This window comes from Fistularia commersonii, chromosome 21, assembly GCF_037954325.1.
Source record: "Fistularia commersonii isolate RoL2024-O1a breed Wild chromosome 21, RoL_Fcom_v1.0, whole genome shotgun sequence".
Taxonomy (NCBI): domain Eukaryota; kingdom Metazoa; phylum Chordata; class Actinopteri; order Syngnathiformes; family Fistulariidae; genus Fistularia; species Fistularia commersonii.
In genome coordinates, this window is record NC_141304.1 from 658,648 (window position 1) to 679,759 (window position 21,112).

At 55.0% G+C, this 21,112-nt stretch overlaps 2 protein-coding genes across 2 annotated transcripts; one reads left to right on the forward strand and one right to left on the reverse strand.

The window, feature by feature from the left end:
• Positions 1-1,982: 1,982 nt before the first annotated feature.
• On the forward strand, positions 1,983-13,321 carry camk1a (calcium/calmodulin-dependent protein kinase Ia). Its single transcript, XM_086168279.1, has 12 exons — positions 1,983-2,303; positions 2,957-3,074; positions 7,928-8,059; positions 8,733-8,807; positions 8,912-9,050; positions 9,141-9,267; positions 9,347-9,422; positions 9,494-9,606; positions 9,685-9,763; positions 9,881-9,968; positions 10,073-10,262; positions 11,397-13,321. Exons 2-12 carry the CDS (start codon positions 2,989-2,991, stop codon positions 11,498-11,500), a joined length of 1,209 nt encoding a protein of 402 aa, XP_086024405.1. The 5' UTR covers positions 1,983-2,303; positions 2,957-2,988; the 3' UTR covers positions 11,501-13,321.
• A 2,326-nt stretch (positions 13,322-15,647) lies between these two features.
• On the reverse strand, positions 15,648-20,319 carry LOC147221857 (protein FAM3D). Its single transcript, XM_086168880.1, has 11 exons — positions 19,319-20,319; positions 19,067-19,188; positions 17,746-17,915; positions 17,573-17,671; positions 17,446-17,490; positions 17,247-17,370; positions 17,111-17,169; positions 16,398-16,448; positions 16,232-16,316; positions 16,041-16,167; positions 15,648-15,949 (listed from the first exon to the last, which is right to left on the reverse strand). The coding sequence occupies exons 3-11, from the start codon at positions 17,756-17,758 to the stop codon at positions 15,866-15,868; spliced, it is 687 nt and encodes a 228-aa protein (XP_086025006.1). The 5' UTR covers positions 17,759-17,915; positions 19,067-19,188; positions 19,319-20,319; the 3' UTR covers positions 15,648-15,865.
• Positions 20,320-21,112: the final 793 nt, after the last annotated feature.

Below are 21,112 nucleotides of genomic sequence, written 5' to 3' on the forward strand. Positions count from 1 at the left end.
AATTTATTGTTTGCATTCCCTTCTCCAGACCCACCTGGACCGGTATCTGCAGCACCTTCTGCAGGTTGGGTGACTTCCCCACTGCGTCAGCGTCGGTGAGCGACAAGGTTACTTCTGTCCAGTGCATGATGTGATTTCTGACGAAAATGGCGTCAAGTCAAGGACCTCCTGTATATTACCCTTTACGGCGATACCGTTAAAGTCGGAAGTCTCTGGAGCTAAGTAGTTAGCATCACCATGGCAACAACAGGTGAAAGACATCGTCCACCCGGAATGCAGCGCATTTTGGACACATCAGCGTTTGTTTGTTTTTTTCCCACGTCCACCCTTGATTGTCCGTAGCCCCCCATCACCCCTCCGCCCAACCTGGATGAGTCATCTTGGTGTTTGTGAAGTTCATCGGAGACTCGTCTAACTCTTTGGATGATCCAAGCTCACACCGGGAGGCTGAGGTTCCTCCGCAGCTCCAGTCGGTTATGTAACAGCAAAGTGTCCATTAATGGACATTATTAATCTACATTTGTGCTGTTTGAAAGGGGACCTCTGACAGTCCGTTATCACGAGTGGTGTTTGGAGTCAGTAGGAGTAGTAGCTGTTTTAGCCGTAGTATAAACTGTAGTCGTGGTAGTATCTGTACTTGTTGTCAGAGCATGGACTTCCATAGAAATGTGTCCATCTGTTCCAGATGGTTCTCTGTGGAGGAGAAAGGAAGCCACCGCAGGAGGGGGGCTTCTGGCAGCTCTGGGACGCAGCAGTGTGAAGGGGTTGCCTTTGTGAACATGGTAAGGGAGACTCTGTGTGAAGGAGTCAAGGATGATAACGAGTCCCGATGTGAAGGGGACACTGTGTGAAGGTGTCACCAAGAGAAGGCGTCACCTATGAGATGGGGTCCCCTGTGTGAGGGGGACACCTGTGTGAAGGGATGCCCTATGTTAAGGAGTTAACAATGTGAAGGCGTCCCCAATGAGAAGGGGTCCCCTGTGTGAAGTTTTCTCTGTTTGAAGGGGTCCACCTTGTGAGGGTTGAAGGAGAAAGGAACACACAATTCACACAAGGCTTTTGTGAATTTGTCCCGGGATACCTGTGTGAAGGGGTCCCCGGTGAGGTGGACCCTGGGTGGACCACAAAGGGATGTGAAGGGTCCCCTGTGTGAGGGTCCCTTTTGTGAAGGGGTCCCTGTGTGAATGGGACCAGTATGAGGCAAATCCCTGGTGGACAAGGGGTGTGAAGGGTTCCTTGTGTGAACGGTCCACTGTGTGAGGTGAATGCCTGGTGGACCACGAAGGGGTATGAAGGGTCCACCGAGTGAAGGGTCCCTTTTGTGAAGGGGTCCCCCATGTGAGGTGAACCCCTAGTGGTCCACTAAGGGGTGTGAAGGGTCCACTGTGTGAAGGGTCCACTGTGTGAAGGGGTCCCCCATGTGAGGTGAAAGTCTGGTGGACCACATAGAGGTGTGAAGGGTCCACTGTGTGAAGGAGTCCCCAGTGGGAGGTGAAAGTCTGGTGGACCTCATAGGGGTGTGAAGGGTCCACTGTGTGAAGGGTCCACAGTGTGAAGGTCCCTCATGTGAGGTGATTCCCTGGTGGACCACAAAGGTGTGTGAAGGGTCTACTGTGTGAAGGGGTCCCCCATGTGAGGTGAACGCCTAGTGGACCACAAAGAGGTATGAAGGGTCCACTGTGTGAAGGGGTCCCCCATGTGAGGTGAAAGTCTGGTGGACCACATAGAGGTGTGAAGGGTCCACTGTGTGAAGGGGTCCCCAGTGTGTGGTGAACGCTTGGTGGACCACAAAGGGGTATGAGAAGTCCACTATGAGAAGGGTCCCTTTTGTCAAGGGGTCCCCCACGTGAGGTGAAAGTCTGGTGGACCACAAAGGGGTATGAAAGGTCCACTGCGTGAGGGTCCCTCTTGTGAGGTGACCGCCCGGCAGGGCGTCGCCTCGGTCGCCCGGAGGAGGGTCCGGTCGCCCCGCCGGAGGCTGCAGGTCGCCGCCCGGCGGGGAGGGCGCTCGTCCTGCTCAGCGTGCGTGCGCGGCGGCTCTGCGCCGCAGTGAGAGTGTTCGCGGCGGCGGGAAGCGGCGGATGCGCGGAAAACACGGGCGTGCGCGACAGCCGGCGACTCGCACATCGCGTCGTGGAAAAAAAGAACAGCGGCGGGATTTCATGCCGCACTACGTGCACGGACGGCCGGTCCTCTTGACGTCAGGAGGCTCCTGAGCGGAAGCGGCGCCGCGCACGAGCACGGGAACCCACATCGCTCCCGCAGGGAAGGAGAACGCATCGCTCCCGCAGATCGACGCCGAGGTACGTCCGCCGCTTCGCGACGCGGATGCGGGATTTATTTTGCGTTCGACCTCAAAAAAAAATAAGAATGAAATAAACGAAAACAACCCACGCGTCCGTGCATGTACACGCGCGCGCGTGTGCGTCCGTCACCCCCCCCCCCTCCTCCCGCTCCCCCTGCAGATCCGCGTTCTCGTACCCTTGAGCTATTCTTTACCTTCTGGTATGTTCTCCCCCCCCCCACCACCACCACCCCACGCAGCCCCACTGTCACGAGCCTTCCACGGCCTCAGACAAATCACGGCTCCCGCATTGGGGGGGGGGGGGGGGGGGGGGCTGTACCCCAGAAACCAGGGTAGGTTCTGGAGATGTCCTGACCCCCCACTCTCCTGCCTGTGGTGGTCCTGGTCCTTCTGCAGGCTGCAGGATCTTCACCCCCCTTCCAGAGGTGTGGTTGGTCGCCTCCATGTTTGTTGTCACGGAGACAAACTTGTTGGTCCACCAGGGGCTCAGAAGCAGCAGAAGGTCCGACCATCGCGGACAGAAGCCGCATCCGTCTGTCGGCGCATCACGGAGGTCGCGACCCGTGGGTTCGGCGCGGCGTTCTTCTCGCCCGACGTCCTTCCCCTTTGTTCCGTGGAGGTCCGCTCACCCCTTCTGTCGATTCCTCGCAGCTCCGGTGAGGACGACCCGACCGGCCAGTAGGATGCCTCTTGGCGAGGATGGAAACGGATGGAAGAAGAAGACCTCGGACGTCAAGGAGCATTACGACTTCAAAGAAGTGCTGGGAACGTAAGTGATGCCCGAGCTAGCTCGCCCCCGCGCTCATAGAGCGCTAGATCCAGCAGAGGATGTTTAATGGCCCAGAGAGGGAGGACGGTCGGCGGACCTTCTGCGTACCGAACGAGTGACGCGTTTGCTTTGGTCGGAAAATGGCGGACAACTTGAAGTCCATCTGGGTCCTCAGAAACCTATCATGGCCCCTCTGGGCTCCTCTGGTGACCTTCAGCATACATGTCCTGTTCCCACTGCCTCACGCCATTTATTGACAAACATCTCATTTCCCAGTTACCTTCTGACAGGAAGCTTTGGCAGCAGATGTTTCTATCGTTTTAGCTCCGTCACGCATCGAAGGCCATCTATCTGCCCACCTAAATATGGTCCATCGTGTTGATCGCGCAAAGAGGCGGCCATAGGGGGCTCGAGGTCCGAATCAGCGCCTTAGTTCTGTAGCGGCTCATCGGTCAAACCTCGCAGGGAACTGTTGAACTGTTTGGTATCTCCAAACCGCGCCCTCTGGAGGTAGCCAAGCAGGGCGGCCATAGAGGGCTCGAGGTCCGAATCAGCGCCTTAGTTCTGTAGCGGCTCGCCGGTCGGACCCTACAGGGAACTGTTGAACTGTTTGGTATCTCCAAACCGCGCCCTCTGGAGGTAGCCAAGCGGGGCGGACGCCGGCTGTCGTGTGAGGAACGGGCGGCGCCGAGCCGTGACGACGTTCTCCGGGGAAACGCTGCCGAGCCCAGATGGTTCCTCGCCCCCCCTGGGTTGGGTAGAAGTGACCCAGCTCATGTCCACCTGCGAGGACACCAGAGGGCCATATGGAGGCTTGTTGTTTTCCTTCTTTTTAAATTCCTACCTGCGCCCCCAGATATTAATGACTGCGCAGCTCTGGTCGGCGTCCAGAGAGGCGAGCGGGCCGTGGGCGGATGACGAGGCTGTCTGGCCGGCGCCGCAGAGGGAGGACATCAAATACGACTCCTCCGGCCGCCGGCGGCGCCGCGCGTTCCGAAGATATTGGATAATTCATGGCTGCAGCTGCCGGAGGTCCCGGCAGACTCACCGCAACTCGCAATCGGCCGCTTTCCACCGCTATTATTCATCCGTTCGCTCATTAGCTGCTCCCGATCCCGCGATCGGGCGAAAGTTGGGGTTCATCTCGGATCCACCGCGGGGCCACATTTAGAGACATTCAACCCGGGTGTCCGCTAGGCTACCTCCGTGTTTGGGCCGTGGGAGGAACCCGGAGAACTCCGTTGAGGTTCCACACAGGACGGAATCCGACCGGGAACCTTGTGTGCACCTCCGAGTGGCCCCGGTGCGATTATGGAGTTATATAATGGTGATTGTCAGTATGTTCCTGAACTCCAGCAAGAACGGGGGAGGACATGTAGTAATATTCTTCTCCTGCTGTCACCAACGCCGGACCTGGCAGAGGGCAGAATTAACGTTCTGACGGAAAGCTCCTTATGCTGGGAGAGAAGATTAGAGAGGAGCTTTATCCAGGAACTCCGTGTGTGAAGTTAATTGATTTATGCCGAAATATCATATTCAATTCCGGCTAATCCTCACGGCGTAGCTCCGCGCGGAGTCCACGTCAGGACACGCCGTCCTGCAGGTAGGGTTAGCCTTCAAGAACAAACCCGGACGGCTCTGGTGTCACCGGGGTTTTTGGGTCTTCGAGAAGGTGGAGTGAAATCAGATACCGGAAATGGAAGTTCTGGATCGGCGCTTGGGATGCGGAGGTCTTGGTCAAAGCGCTGCGGTAGTACCGCGGTATGCTTCGTGCGACATTGGACTCTGGAGGTGGAGTTGTTGAACATCTGTCCAGTTGTCAAAGGACGGCGAACCGAAACCGCCGTCGGACGTAGATCGGTTGTATCTTCCTCCGGAGGAGCTCTAAAATCCATGGCGTTGAGCGGGAGTTTATGAGATCACGAGGTGTTCTTCTAGGAGACCACAGGGAGCAACTGGATGTCGGGCCCGGAGATTAACGGCCCGGTAACGCCGAACCCCTTTTAGCCCGATTAAATCCAGAGCCGACGGTCGATGGGAAACGTCGGTAAATCAACCGTCACGGGGCGTCCGATTGGACGGGAGGCGGGGTTTAACGCCCGTCGGATCCACACCGGGCGTCGGCGGATCGACTCGCCACGCGTTCATGGACGAGGGGCCGCTTCCGACAGCGCGGTCGGTCGGTGTTTCCCCCGGCGGTCGCACTCAGACGCCGGCTGAAGTGGCGGTTTGCTTTCACCACGCGGCGGAAAAGCAGCCAAGTGAGGTCGGCGTCGGGCCGGGTTTAAGAAGCGTTTAGCCCCCGCGGGACGCCGGGGCCGGGATGATGGAGAAGTGAGTGGCGCTGGAAAGCCCTCGTGGTGCTGGAGAGTCCGAGGAGAGGCCCCTCCAAAGCACCGGCGCAGGTTTCGGCTCGATCCTGCGCCTGAAAACGATGACGATGCTAAGATAGGAGCTAAATTAAGATTATAGATCGCGTCCACACAGACGCGCTCTGAATGGATTGAGCTAAAAGGAGAATCTAGGTGGAACATCAGGCGAGAGCGATAGGCTACCGTCCCCGAGGCGGGTAAAGCCTATGTGAACATTTGGAGTCCACATCCAAGATGGACCGGCTTCTTGCACGTTTATATCCGAACCGGACTTCCGGGGAGCATGAAGAACATCGACGGTGGAAACCAAGTCACGTTCTCACAGAAGCAGCTGAAGCTTCTCCTCCTCCTTCTTCTTCTTCTTCTTCTCCACATAGCGCTTCCAAATCCGGGGAGGGCCCGGCCACCCCCGCCACGTCTCCCAGGAGAAATGAGCAACCGGATGTTTAATTACAACGTGTCTCACGGCAACAGCGGGAGAGCGCGCTCATGTGTGCGCGCTTGTGCACGTGCGCGTGCATGTGTGTCTCCGGGTGCATGTCCACGGACGTCCTCTCCCGGCTGTCTGCTCCGCTCAGTCGCTCCGTCACACACACACTGGGTGGAATCATGCAGACATAATGGTAATGCGGCTCCCCGGCGTGCCGGCCTCCCGCGGCGGCGGCGGCGGCGCACGTTTTCCGAGCTTCCCTGTTTCTTTTTTTTTTTTTGTTCGCCGTCCTTCCCCGGGAATCTCGGGTCGGGGGGGTTTTTACATAACCGGATCTCTGAGCTCGGGTCCGGTCACGCGGCTCATTCGCCCGTTCACGCGGCGAGGCGCTAAGCATACCGTCGGGGGCGACCGTGGAGCCGGGGAAGGAACCGGCAACCTCCTCGCGGAGGTGCGACTCAGAGTTGGGCGTTGGCGTGTCGATAGGCGACGGCGGGACGTGATTGGAGGAGCGGCGGCCGCTTCCCGATGCATTCGCACTGCAGAGGATCCTAGGGGGCTTTTTACGGTTCCAAGGGAACTCGTGATGTAGCTTCATGGTGATTGGTGGAGCCCGTAAGCCACAAGCTCGTATCAAGTACTTCTTGCCAAGCCCCATTTTTTTTTTTGGTCACCGCTTTCTTGCAATAAAATGGACAGAACCGTTGAGAAATGGTCCGACGAAGAGGTCCGAGCTCTTCCGGCCTGCTAGAAAGGGCTCGCAGAGGAGCGTCGACAATTTTGCCCCAAAAGTCTGGCGTCGGCTAACGGCTAACGGGGTTCTCCGCACAGCTGCTGCAGCTTGGTTCTTAATGTAGACTGTGGCATCCTCTTCCTTGCGGTGGTTTGGTTACAACCGTGGTGCAGAGTACTTCCTGGTTATAGTTCCTGAGAACCAAGTGTGATTGGGTTCTGGAGGAGTAGAACCTTAGAAGTTGGGGGTTGGCGACCAGCATCAGCGGACCGGAGGTTCATCCTGCAGAGGCGACGCGTCACCCTGCCTCTCCTGGCGGACGGGAAGTGAGGCTTCATGTGATTTTCGTCCGGGATGATTTTAATCAAGACTTTCGCAAACCGAAACCCGATCTGCCCCCCCCCCCCCCATGACATGATGATGGAAATGGGATGATGCGCTCAGGGAGACGTGCACGGGCCGTGCGCGGTCACCTTGGCCCAGTAGACCACAGCTAATGACCGCCCACCGGTAGCCGCCCCGCCCGAGGCTCTGCGCCGGCCGACAGGAAGCCGCCCGATGATTCACCACTTAGCAAGGACGAGTTTTGGCGCGGGTCAAACGGACAAACTGAGGAGAGCGCCCATCGTCCGACCTTGGGCTGGTCTTCTTGCTCGCTAATGTCACCGGAAAACAACGCCTTGCACTACGGTACTTCTCAGCACGAAGCCCGAGGTCTTGGATGAAGCCCTGAAGGGTCGGAGTAGGTGTTTTCTGCAGCACTTCCGAACCGCGGTCCCGGTTAGCACTCGGTTCGGCGCAGGGAACCGAAGATGACGGAGAGAAGCTCTGGTGATGTTCATGAACCGGGAGCCGACCAGGTTCTCCGCAGGTTCCTTCAGGACCCCCTCCCGGTGGCTGCGAACGACGCAAACTCCTCCGGCGCTCCCGCGCAGACGCAAGCCGGCCTCCCACTCGTCGTCGCCGCGATCCATAATGCAGTCTGGTCTTCTGGAGGAACATCTACTCCATCCATTATTGAAGGGATTAAAAATAGTTCCATCTGCGCGAGCGGCCGGTGCAGGCGTCGGCTCCGGCTCTCCGGTTCTGCTTCAGACCCAGAACCTCTCGCCGAAGGCCGGTTTGAATTATTCACACACAGGCATACGTGCACGAATCTGAAGGCTCAGAAGACGCAAAACCGTCACATTGTGACTTCCTGATCCATCTTGGTCTCCTGTTGAAGAAGAAGAAGAAGAAGGAGGAGGAGGAGGAGGTGGAGGGTTTGCATGTGCTGCCGTGTTCTCTAACACGTGTTTTCTATGTGCGTGTTCTTCAGCGGCGCGTTCTCCGAGGTGGTTCTAGCAGAAGAGAAGAGGACCCAGAGGCTGGTGGCCATCAAGTGCATCCCCAAGAAGGCGCTGGAAGGCAAAGAGAACAACATAGAGAATGAGATCGCCGTTCTGCACAGGTGAGGCCCCTCGAGGTTCCTCCGAGGTTCCTCCGAGGTTCCTCCGAGGTTCCTCCGAGGTTCCTCCGAGGTTCCTCCGGTCCGGCAGAAGGTACCCTGCGGGGGGTCAATTGAACAGTTGACTAAAATGCACGGTGTCCGTGGAAACAGTGGGATTGTGCACCGGAAATGTCAGGAGTAAAGAAAGATAGACCTATTTTTAGTGCCCTTGTTGCCAGGGCAACAGCACACAGAGGCGGAGATGGTGTGGCGTTCCCTGCAGCAGTGAATGCAAGAGGAAGAGATGGAGGGGTGAAGGGCGGGCGGGCGGGGGGTCAAAATACTCCAAGTCACTGTTGGTAAATAAAAGCAAAGAGAACGAGGCGAAGATGCCGCCGCCTCCTCTTCCGCCTCCCTGCGACAAGGACGAGTCAGGCGGTCGAAGACGCCGTTTTTTTTTGTTGTTGTTACAAACGACCGCCTGTAACTCGATATCCCGGAGCGGTGTGTTTTTCAAACGGGGTCCCCTGGCGCGCAGACGGCGTTCGCTGACGGCGCCGAGTCTCGCCGGCTTCGGTCGCCGCCGAAAGGTGGAGCGATACCGCCATCTGCTGTCGGACGGGAGGGGGAAGGAACCGGACTCCTTCCGAACCTTCTCGGCACCTTCTCAGCACCTTCTCTTCGTCCCCTGCAGAATCAAGCACCCCAACATCGTGTCGCTGGAGGACATCTTTGAAAGTTCATCCCACCTCTATCTGGTCATGCAGCTGTGAGTTCCTTCTCCTCGGTGTTCCAAACCAGATCGGGGTTTTTACCGCTAGCGGTGTGGGCGTGCACGTGCGCGGGTGTGTCAGCGGTGCTGTGCACGTGCAGGGTGTCCGGCGGGGAGCTGTTCGACAGGATCGTGGAGAAGGGCTTCTACACGGAGAGGGACGCCAGCCAGCTCATCCAGCAGATCCTGGACGCTGTCAAGTATCTCCACGACATGGGGATCGTCCACAGGGACCTGAAGGTGAGGAGGTCACCGAGGACACACACACACACACACACACACACACACACACACACGGGACGGTGTTTGACGGTCTCCGTCGCCGTGCAGCCGGAGAACCTGCTGTACTACAGTATGGACGAAGACTCCAAGATCATGATCAGCGACTTTGGACTGTCCAAGATCGAGGGGTCGGGCAGCGTCATGTCCACGGCCTGTGGAACCCCAGGATACGTAGGTGGGTGGACCAGACCTGATACCCCCCCGTCCACTCCCGGGTCGACACCCCCTTATCGGACCTCTGCTTTGACCTCCAGCTCCCGAGGTGCTAGCGCAGAAGCCCTACAGCAAGGCGGTGGACTGCTGGTCCATCGGCGTCATCTCCTACATCCTGTAAGTGGTAGCTCTTGGTCGCGGCGCCGCAGGAAGACTTGACCTCTGACCCCCCGCGCCCCCGCCCATAGGTTGTGTGGCTACCCTCCCTTTTACGATGAGAACGACGCCAAGCTGTTCGAGCAGATCCTGAAAGCGGAGTACGAGTTTGACTCGCCGTACTGGGACGACATCTCGGACTCAGGTACTCCCGTCGCCGCCAACCGGCCGACCGTCGCGGATCACGTGACCCGTGTCTGATTCCGCCGAGTGTCTCCATCAGCCAAAGACTTCATCTGCCACCTGATGGAGAAGGACCCTTTGAAGAGATACACCTGCGAGCAGGCCCTGCAGCATCCGTGGTAGGGAGGGGCGACTCCGGAGGGCCTTTCGGTCGTACTTGATTCCCGACTTCGTCCTCGGGTGCGGAGGACAATCCCAGAACCCCTTAAGTTCTCCACCTCCTCCCCTCTTTTCAGGATCTGTGGAGACACGGCTCTGGACAAGAACATCCACGAATCCGTCAGCGCTCAGATCAAGAAGAACTTCGCCAAAAGCAAATGGAAGGTTGTCGTCTTATTTTTCCGAACCCGGTCGGGCGATCTTGTCTTCGGTCTCTAACAGAAGGCTGCTCTTCCCTCTTCTTCCTCCTCCCTCCTCTTCTTCTGCAGCAAGCCTTCAATGCCACGGCGGTGGTGCGACACATGAGAAAGCTGCAGCTGGGAACCAGTCTGGAGGGGCCCAGCCAGATCACTCCCACCAGCCCCTGCCACGGACATCTGCTGCCGGAAGAGGAGGAGGACGAGGACGAGGATGACGAAGAAGAGGATGAAGACTTGGGGGATGCAGAGGAGGAGAGCTGTGCGTTTGTTTTTCTTCTGAACTTTCTGTGTCTTCTGAGTTCCCATATGTACATGTTCTACAACTACTACCGTTACTACCGCAACTCTTTCGGGTCTTGGAGGTCCCTGACGTAGCATCGATGTAGGACAGATGCAGGACAAGTGAGGCAACAGGCACAAGACATACATCGGGGGAGTCACAAGACGGACAAAGGACGAGAGAAGTGACAGACAAGAGATGGACAAAGGTCAGGAAAGGCGACGATGCCGGACAGACGAGGTTACCGTAGGCGACAGACACGGGACAGAAAAATGGACATTGGAGTTGACAGACTCAGGACAGGTTAGGCGGATGCAAGGATGCAAGACACTGATGCGGACGCGGGATTGCCAAAGGAGAGGTGAGGTGATCCATGTGGGACAGACAAAGGACAGGTGAGGTGTCAGACACCAGATAGACACAGCACAAACAAAGGCCTGGGACGGTGTGAAGTGACAGATGTAGGACGGACAGAGGTTAGACACAGGACAAGTGAGGATACAGAAAGAGGACCAACCAAGGCTAAAACGACAAAGGACGCGGTAGACGACAGACAGAGGGATCGAAGGACAGTTGGCCAGTAACTCAAAGTCTCAAAAATGATCTTGACCTACTTCTGAATTTTGGTCACTGTAGAACAGGGAGATGGTTCGGTCATGTACAGAGAAGAGATAGAGAATATATTGGTAGACGGATGCTGGAATTGGAGCTGCCAGGCAAGAGGTCTGGAGGAAGACCAAAGAGAAGATTTATGGACGTAGTGAGAGAGGATATGAAGGTAGCTGGTGTGAGAGAGGAAGATACAGAGAATAGGGTTAGATGGAGAAAGTGGACTCGCTGTGGCGACCCCTAACGGGAAAAGCCGAAAGAAGACGAAGAAGAAGAAGAAGAAGGAACAGGGTAAGTCTCATCCGATATACGTTAGTTTCCAACAGTCAGAGTTTTCTAGGTGGAGCCACTCCGGTCCTCCTCCCAGTCCAGAACCAGAGGGGACCACTTGACCAGAAGCGGTTGAGTCACTGTGGTGCAGGGCGCCAGAAGCCGTCGGCTTCTCCCTCACAGAAATAAGGTCCGACGGGGATGGTATGCTAACCCCCTGTGCGTCATCCCCAGTGTCCCACTACGAGGACGGTCGCCGGGGAAGCACGGAGGGGAGCACGGACCGGGACAGCCTGAGGAGCTGCACCTACTGCTGCCGGCCGGCCAGTCGCGTCTGAGCGCAAGCGTCCGCCGCCGTGATGTCATGGTACCCAGAAGAGCTCGGCGCCCCCGCCCAGTCTGGCCAGGAATGCAGAGCATACTTGTCCAAGCGCCCCCACGCCCTCCCTCGAACGGCATGCTCGGCTGACCCGTGATCATCGCAACGGCAACGTGACACGTATGTCTGCGCGCAGATGTAGCGTCCAGACGGCGATTTAAAAAGCCGCCCTCCTCCTCTTTGTCGCTCGCACTCTTCATCACATCTACCTCTGTCATAGTCGCCGGCCCTTCACGCACCGCATTTCTGGCCAGACAGGGGCGCGAGCACGGCGAAGGCATCTCAGCGAAAGAATCCTGCATGTCCTCGACCCCCCTTCCTGTCCCCTGTGTGACTTGGCCACATCCCAGATAGATGTTAGTCAACCGGGAAGAACCTCCGCCCGCCAGTGACTCCATTTCTTCTCAGTTTCTGGAGGGACGTTGCATCTCTTCCAGGTGGTTCCCGCTTCTGTTCCAAGATTTCTCTCTCGCTTCTGGAAAGGAGACACTTCAGGGATTCATGGACTCTGTATTCTGGGCGGTTCTGAGGTGAAGGTTCTGCATGCTTCGGTCGGGGAAAACATCAACATGTACGAGTATCAAAAGGAGACTCTCTTTGTTTTATGGTTGTTCTGTCATCAGAGGCCCAAACGGAGATCCCCGGCAAACCTGCCCGGCCCCGCCGTCCGACCCGGCGCCGCTTCTCCCCGCCGTCCGGGTCATTTCAGAGGTCCGCTGGCGTCGGAGACCCGCGACGCAGGCGGAGAACCTCCCGGGTCCGACTCGGGCCGGCGCGGGAAGGATCTCGGTCCGGGCGCTCCGAGCCGTGCACCTCTAGTGGAAGAAGTTTTGGTCTACTGTTTGCATGACCTGGTGAAATATGTTTACATGAATGATGATCGATTAGTATAAACAAACATGATTATTATTACTCTGTTGTATTGAAAATGATGTAATACTGTAACTTTGAGGTATATAATGTGAAGTGAGTAACACCAAAAGTAACGTTGTTGACCAAGTACGACACAGCAGCACAGTGGACGTATCATTAGCATTGACCGACGGTCCCGTCCTCCCGCCCCGGCACTCTTGCACCCCCTTTATCCACCGACCCGCCGTTTCCTTGTGCGGTTAATTTTGTCACTCCGGTTCCAGCCCACAAACACCAAGAGTGCAAATCAGGTTCCCTCCAAATACCAGCTGCAGCCCAGACTCCAGCGGACGGGGGTCCACGTACGGATGTCCGTGACCCCCCTCGGCCGGAGGAACTTTAGTCCTCGTATCACCGTATCGCTTCACGTTACGCCGTGACGGCGCTGTATTTTAGCTGCGGCGGGTCCAAGCCGGAAGCTCTCGGCTCACGGGAGGTTCCACGGAGGAACCCCGAGGAGAACCCCCGGCCTCTCTGGGTCTTTACACGACTGTCATTGTGGAAAATATGCAAACTGCGCGCGAAGGGCTTGATGTTAAATGTCGGTGACTTTGATAAACTGGCGATAATCTCTTTGTAAACTTAACCTGGGATCTGTGTGTTTTTAGAATCTTATTTCAACCCATTTCAATCACATCCAAATGCTTAAAGAAACACCTGTATATTATATATATATACATATATACATATATATATGTATATATATGAATATAAGTATATATTGTATATCCTTTTTGTAAAGCTGTTTCGAGCTACAAACGTATGGATGCAATGCATCATGGGTTATTGAACAAGATGTAAGAAAATACGATTTGTACCCGCAAAGAAGCGATCGCAGGAGATGAAATTAAACTTCCTTGTCTATGCAGCGTGTGTCCTGCCTCCGCGTCGCAGCGCCGTTTCAGCCCCTTCGGCCCCTTCGGACGGTCTCGAAGGCACGAAGGTAAACTCCCTTTCCTGTTCAGGGTAAACCGCCCGACTGCCGGGGGTAAAACATCCTGCGTCCTGGCACGTCGTGGGTAAACTACCTACCTTTCGAAAGGTAAGCTACATGTCTTGACTCCAGATGTGGTGGGGTAAACCTCTTGCATCTGCAAACTACCAGCCTTGTGAAGAGTTAACAACCCACTTTCAGTCAGGTTTGACGGTAGACTACCTACCTTGCTGTCCAGATATGTTTAGGGTCACGCAGCTGCCTTGTTGTCAAGGATAGTAAAAGGGAACCTAGCATTCCTTCAGCATGTTGAGGTTAAACTACCTGCCTGCAGGTATGCTAATGCTAAAATACCAGCCTTGTTGTCCAGAAATGTTAAAGGTAACCTGCCTGCCTTCAGGCTTGTTGAGGGTAAGGCCCCTGCCTTGTTAAAGATCAAATGCCTGCCTCCAGGTGCGCTAAAGCTAAAATACCTGCCTTGTTGTCCAGGGATGTTGAAGGTAGCCTACCTGCCTTTGGTATGTTAAGGGTAAACTATGTGCTTTTGTTGACCAGGGATGTTAAAGGTAACCTACCTGGCCTCTTAAAGGTCCCCTACCTGGCTTGTTGTCCAGGGATACCAAAGGTAACTTACCTCTCTCCATGCATGTTACGTGTAAATTGCCTGCCTCCGAGGCATGCTATGGGTATACTACCTGCCTTGTTAAGAGTAAGCTACCTCCCTCCTTCAGTCATGTTAAGGGCTCTCTAGCTGGCTTGTTAGGTGTTAAGCCCGCTAAGGGTAGGCCTGGGTTAAACCACATGCCTTGTTAAAGGAAAACTACCTACCTTCATGCGTTGGTTTGGCAAACTCCCTACTTTGTTTTTGGGTAACCTACCTGTCATGTTAAGGGGTAAGTTACCCACCTCGAGGTCTCTTCATAGGGGGTCTGACATGTTCGTCGAGTCTCTGCAGCTCTCAGGTAGTCGAGCCTACGCTGATCGGAGTCAAACATCTGACCTGGATATTCTTCAAGTTCTAGAAACGTCATTGTTAGAAGTTCACAAGTGTCTTTCTGTTCAGTCACACCTGATGATCCACACCAAGATCTCACCTCTGGATCCCCAGGGCGGCATGACTTGCAGCCCCACTCAGCCGGTTATTCAGTCAGACACTGCTTTTGTTTCGTCCTGACATGGATATGTTCCTAACATCTGATCCAGACAAAGAAGAGTCCAACATACAAAGAGTGTCTGACGTCATCGGGACACTTTGGAATTCCTCACCGGGCCGTCAGTCCTTCCGTCTGAGATCCCCTCCAACCTCGTCGGTCTGTCAGCACGAGGCCACGGTTGCCGAGGTAATGGGATACTCGTGTTGCCATGGCGATGATGAGTAACACCTACAGATCGAAAAACAAACATCTAAATCGAGCAAACCAGAGGGACTGTTCAGGCGGGTGTTGTGAGGTCACGGCGAAGCCGATCCTGTTGATCCTGGGAAGGTTCTCACGAGATCCTGCGAGTTCTCCGACTCAACAGACGCTGCCGGCAGAAGGAACCTGACCAGCGAAGACGGGCAACGGAGAAGTCCTACCTGTCCGCCCCGTTCAAGAGAACCAACGGACAACCTGGTCCACCACTTGAACCTGAACCTGGAACCCGTCTGACGTCCTTCTGGTTTCCACGGGAGGTGGACGAGCCTCTGAAGGGGCAATGAGATGTTTGAGATGATCTCCTCTAACCACAACAAATCAAACCACAGGAAGAGTTGCAGTGGAGACGAGTTCTCAAACTCCTCTGATCATCTGGTCGTTGGAGCTCCAGATCCGTGTCAGCAGGTCTTCCTCCTGACACACTGTCCTTGTAGGAGAACCTTCTCTTCCTGTGGGAGGAAGGTGTTTGTTTTGGAGCTACTTCTTTTTTCCACAGCGCCGGAACCCAGAGGGAGGAAACCCACGGAGGCGGCGAGGATCTGGAAACACTGACGGAACAGACAACACGGGCAGAACCCTAGCAGATCACAAAGAAGCGGCAGAACATTGGAGGAACATTTGCAGAACGCTAACAGTCCACTAAGCCTCAGAACGCTGACGGAACCGAGACAGAACAGCGGCAGTCGGAGATCCAGCAGGAAGCCGGGCCTCCCGGATCCCGGTCCGACCCTCAGAGGCCTTCTGTTCCCGGGAGGAAAGCAACTATTTGGTTTCCACCTGAAACAGATACAGCAGGTCAACGTGCACGGAGGCAGGGGTTCCATCACACAAGCACAAAGTCAAGTTTAACAAGTAGATTTATTGTTGTAAAGCGAAATGACAAACGATGGTCCACAAAGAAGAGGTCGGGTGACGAGGATGAAGATCTCGTCTTACAAAAGCCTTGATTTTGGATACTGGCGAGCCTTCGCTTCGGGTGTTCCGGACACAAGCGGCGGGCGAACTTCCGGTCAAACATCTCGTCATTCATTCGTTCGTTCGCCGACCGTGGAGATGATCTGCGTCAGCTCCGCGGGAAGCATCCGCCCAACTCCACCGTCGAAGGCCAGCCCTCATACATGTTGGTCTTGGGGTCACTGGCGACTCTCTGGGGTGCCCGGGTTGGAGAAATCAGTTCCCAGAAATGAAGAGCATCTGGTTTTCTTTGGCGACGACCGCCGAGAAGCTCCATCACTGACCTTCTCGAAGGAGCTCCTGTATCCCGCCGCCGCCCGGCCCACCAACACCCAGCTGTCTCGCTCCTTCACCGACTTTATCATCCCGCTTCCCATTTCCACGAACACCTCCCGCATCTGGTCCGTCATCCTGCGAGGCGCATGCCGTTATTCCAGAAGATTCCCCAAGGACGGTCAGTCGGATCTGGACCTACTTTTTCGTCACGTCGTCGAACGAGGCCACGATCACGACCCTCCCCGGTTTGATTGCCTTCAGATACGCCAGGATGTCCTCCGGGACTTCGGGGTGAGGGAGAGACAGTCGGCATCAGCTCCTGGTTTGGAGGCACCAGGACCAAACTCAACCGAAACCAAACCCACCTCCCGTGTTCATGTTCAGGAAGTCCGTCTTTTCCAAACTTCCATTTTCACCTGTTTGACGGAGAAGACAACGTCAGCAAGACCTCCTGCAGGACACGCCGTGAGTCACGCTTGAGTCCATCACAAGATGGTCAATCAGAGGATCCAACCAGAAGGTCCACCTGTAGCTTCCAACCGGAGGCTCAAAATATAGGTCCCAACCTGGAGGATCCACCGAGAGGCTCAAACTGTAGTTTTCTCCAGTCGCTTCTAACTGGAGGGACCGCGTACCGGATTCACCTGAAGGCTCAAACTGTAGGTTCTACCGGGACTGTAACTTTCACCCGGAGGATCCACGAGGAGGATCCACCCGTAGGTTCAACAGAGAAGTTTTATTTGGAAGCTCAAACTGTAGGCAACTCCAGTAGGTTCCACCTGCAGGCTCCTCAACAGCCCCCCCCCCCACCACCACCTGACTACGTCAGTCTGAGCCTTGGTTCTCCTTCAGGTGACACCAGGAGGTCCTCCAGCAGCTAGCATCAGCCTGTCATCTGAAATCCATAGTAACTCCTGACATTTGTGTCCCTTTGGCATTGGTACTTTAACTCTGGAGTACTGAGTATATCTTGATCCGAGTACAAAAATGTTCTTCTGACATCAGAATCTTTGAGCCATTGTCAACTATAACCAACGTCTGGCAGAACCGTCCAGAGGAGAAGAAGGAGGAACCTTACTGTTGACGACCGCGATGTTCAGTCCAGGTCCCACGTTGTTCAGCACCTGACTCATGACACTGTGAGAAGAACCACAAGTCTGAGCGTCACAAACGTCCTTCCCCGCCGGAACCTCCGTCCAGGAAACTCCACCTACATTTTACCCTCAAAGCAGATCCTGGGGCCGACAATGTTGGCGGCCCCGCTCCTGACGTGCACGGCGAAGTGCTCTGGAGGACAGACTCTGGAGAGGCCACATTTCCTCCGGGGCGTTGGCAGAGCTGCGAGGGGAGCAGAGATGGTGGGTTCAGCTGGAACATCTAGGTTCTGTTTGTCCGAAGGAGCGGGCGACTCACTGGCTGCGGACCCCGGTTCTTCCGGTTCCTCCGGTTCGCCGGTCCCTGGAACCGAGAACGGGGTCAGCTCATCTGACGGAACTGTGAATGAAAACCAGGCCGGGTACCAAGAAGATCGAATTTTTACCGAACCCCCCCCACGGGAGCACCGGGGCGTGGAAGGAGCGGGTGGAAAACCCCCAGGCCGCCAGCAGCAGCAGCCCGACAACAGCCGCGTTCAGAAGAGCTGCAAACGGCAAGCAGACGTGAAGATGGAGACAAAGGAGGAGGAATCGGCCGAGAAGGAGAGAAGATCCTGACCTGAACACCTCATGGCTCACACTCTGCAGGACTTCTTGTGAGCGCTGATGTCTGGAGACGCCGTGGCAGGGAGGGGCTGTGGACGGACGCCACCAGGATGTGGGATTAGAGCTGGACACGCCCTCCGAGAACCAGACCATCGGGTTTCTTTCTCTCTCCAGCTGTTACACCTGGGAAGGTGAAACAGACACTGTCAACAAAGAGGCGTCTCCTCATCAGGACACCTGCAGCGGAGGAGCAGGAGCACCAGGAGCATCAAGAGCAGGAGGACCAGGGGTAGCGGGAGGAGCATGACCAGGAGTACCGGGAGTACCGAGAGTACCAGGAATATCAGGGAGGGTACAAGCAGGAGTGCCAAGGGCACCAGGAGCAACAGGGGCATCAAGAACAGAAGTACCAAGACCACCAGGAGGGGCATGAGCAGGAGAACGGGGACACCAAGAGCAGGAGTACAGGAGCAACAGGGGCATCAAGAACAGGAGGACCAGGAGCACCAGGAGCATCAGGAGGGGCATGAGCAGGAGAACGGGGACATCAAGAGCACCAGGAGCATCAGGAGGGGCATGAGCAGGAGTGCCAAGGGCACCAGGAGTAAGAGTACCAGGAGCGACAGGGGCATCAAGAACAGAAGTACCAAGAGCACCATGAGGGGGATGAACAGAACGGGGATATCAAGAGCACCAGGAGCATTAGGAGGGGCATGACCAGGAGTGCCAAGGGCACCAGGAGCAACAGGGGCATCAAGAACAGGAGCACCAGGAGTACCAGGAAGGGCATGAGCAGGAGAACGGGAACACCAAGAACAGGAGTACAGAAGCAACAGGGGCATCAAGAACAGGAGGACCAGGAGCACCGGGAGCATCAGGAGGGGCATTAGCAGGAGTGCCAGGGGCACCAGGAACACCAGGAGCAAGAGCACTATGAGAACCAGGGGCAGGAAAAAGAGTAACAGCAGCATCAGGAGCATAAAAGAGCTCCAGAAGCAGCACAGCTACGAAGTGGCGGGGGTCGGTCACCGTGGTAACCCGGCCTGTGAACACAATGTTTTCAACATCCGAGCTTCATCGACAACCTCGTCCAACAAAGATGTACTACTACCACTTCTAGTAGTACTTCAGTTACTACTTCTGCTAGTAATAATCCCAATAAAATTGTCAATCTCTTCCCCGGAGGATAAAACTGGACCTTTAATCAGATTTTCTAGACTTGGATTTAATGTAGAACCATCAAAGGGTCAGGCTTGACTCCACCTGCCCCTGGCAGACAAGAAGTGACGTCAATGTGTGTGTGTGTGTGTGTGTGTGTGTGTGTGTGCAAACACCTGGTCGTCACTGGATCCAGTGACTCATTTGTCTTTAAGGCCCATCAATCCAGGATGTAATTCTGGCAGTCACCAGCAGAGGAGGCCTGAGATCCACTGTCCACCGATGAGTGGGAAGAAGTCTACGAAAGGAAAAAAAGAAGGTATTGATTAGAATATTTGGATATATTTCATATTTAAACACACCCACGTTTGTGTTAGATGTCTTGAGTTAAATGAGTTTAAAGCTTTGGTTTCAGAGGGAAAGTTTACTTTCTTGACGTTTTGGCATCGGAGCGGATAGAAATGATCCATGACGTCATCTGCTGCGAAGGAGCTCCAGCCCATAATAGTCCCCTTCCCTCGAAGGGAGAACCTCGTCTGGGCCTCATGGATTCTGGATCATCTGATCAGATCGAGGTGAAGGTTCTGAGTCCACAGTCAAGGAGGTACCTGAAGGACTCAGATTATTGTCCCCTTACAAATGGTTCAAAACATCTCAACTAGAAACAACAGTTCTGATCCTGATCCTTCAAGTCTGATCAGGAGACCACCAGTGAAGGAGGAGTGTATTTGGGTAGTGAAGAACATCTGGACTTGAAAAACAAGCTGGAAGGGGGGGGTCAGTAACTGGACGCCACAGACCACCTTCTATCAACCCTCCAGAGAACTGGTGGTCTGAAGCTGTAGCAGATCGAAACAAGTTTTAGATTCCGGTCGAAAATGAAAACCATGGTACAGGATGTCATGGTGGTTCAGATGTCGGTCCCTTTCTGCAGGTCCAGGCTGGGGCTCCAACCAGACCAGATCGGAGCGCAGGCTCTCCATGAGTCCAGGAAAGTCCAGTCCAGTCCATTTCTATGAAGTCCCATCCAGGGAAGTGATCCAGTCTGGTTTAGAGAAAGCCAGTCCAGTGAAGTCTGGTCCAGTGGAGTCCAGTTCGGTCCAGTGAAAGCCAGTCCAGTGAAGTCCAGACCACTGAAGTTCAGTGTAGTCCAGTCCGGTGAAAGATATTCCAGTCCAGTGAGGTCTAGTCCATTGAAGTCCATTGAAGTAATCTAGTCTAATCAAGTCCAGTTGGTTGAAGTTCAGTCCTGTGAGGTTCAGTATAGTTCAGTAAAGTCCAGTCCGGTCCAGTCCAGCGAGGTTAAGTCATCTAGTCTGGTGAAATCCAGTCCAGTGAAGTCTGGTCTGGTGAAGTCAGGTATAGTTCTATAAAGTCCCTTCCAGTCTGGTAAAGTGGAGTCCAGGAAGTCAAGCCCAGTTTAGATACAGTCCAGTGAGGTCCACTCGAGTCCAGTCCACTGAAGTTCAGTGTAGTCTGGTCCAGTGAAGTCCAGTATAGTACAGTCCACTGAAGTTCAGTGTAGGCTGGTCCAGTGAAGTCCAGTACAGTCCAGTCCACAGACGTTCAGTGTAGTCTGGTCCGTGAAGTCCAGTATAGTCCAGTCCAGCCTAGTTCGTGGAGATCCAGTCCCATGAAGTTGTCTAATCCAGTCCAGTGAATTCCACTCGAGTCTGGTCCACTGAAGTTCAGACCAATTAAGTCGTCTAGTCCGGTGAAATCTGGTCCAGCTGAAGTCGGATATAGTTCAATGAAGCCCAGTCTGGTTGGTTAAAGTGGAGTCCAGGACAAGTCCAGTGAGGTTCACTCCAGCGTGATCCAGTGAAGTCCAGTCCAGTCCAGTCCTCTTGTTGGAACAGAAGCTTCAGACTGAGCCGAACTGTTTCCTCGAACCTCCAGTGTTTCTGTGAAGCATTTGCACCGAAAGACAGCACTTTGCTGCTCACTCTAAATGTCCACGTTGGACAGGAACATCTGACCCAGCTCTTCTGCAAATGAAGCCTGGACTTTCTTCCCGGTACTGACATCTGTCTCCTGAGGCCCCATCAGCTGATGGAGGATCAACACGGTCCAGATATTTGATTAGAACTTCTAATGACATTCACTTTCTTTTCCTGTCGGTTCTCAGAAACCAGAAACCCGAGAGGTCGTCTGGGTGTTCCATCACCCGCGGGGAGTGCTTCCTGTCTGTCGCCATGGCAACAGGATGGATGGAGGAACAA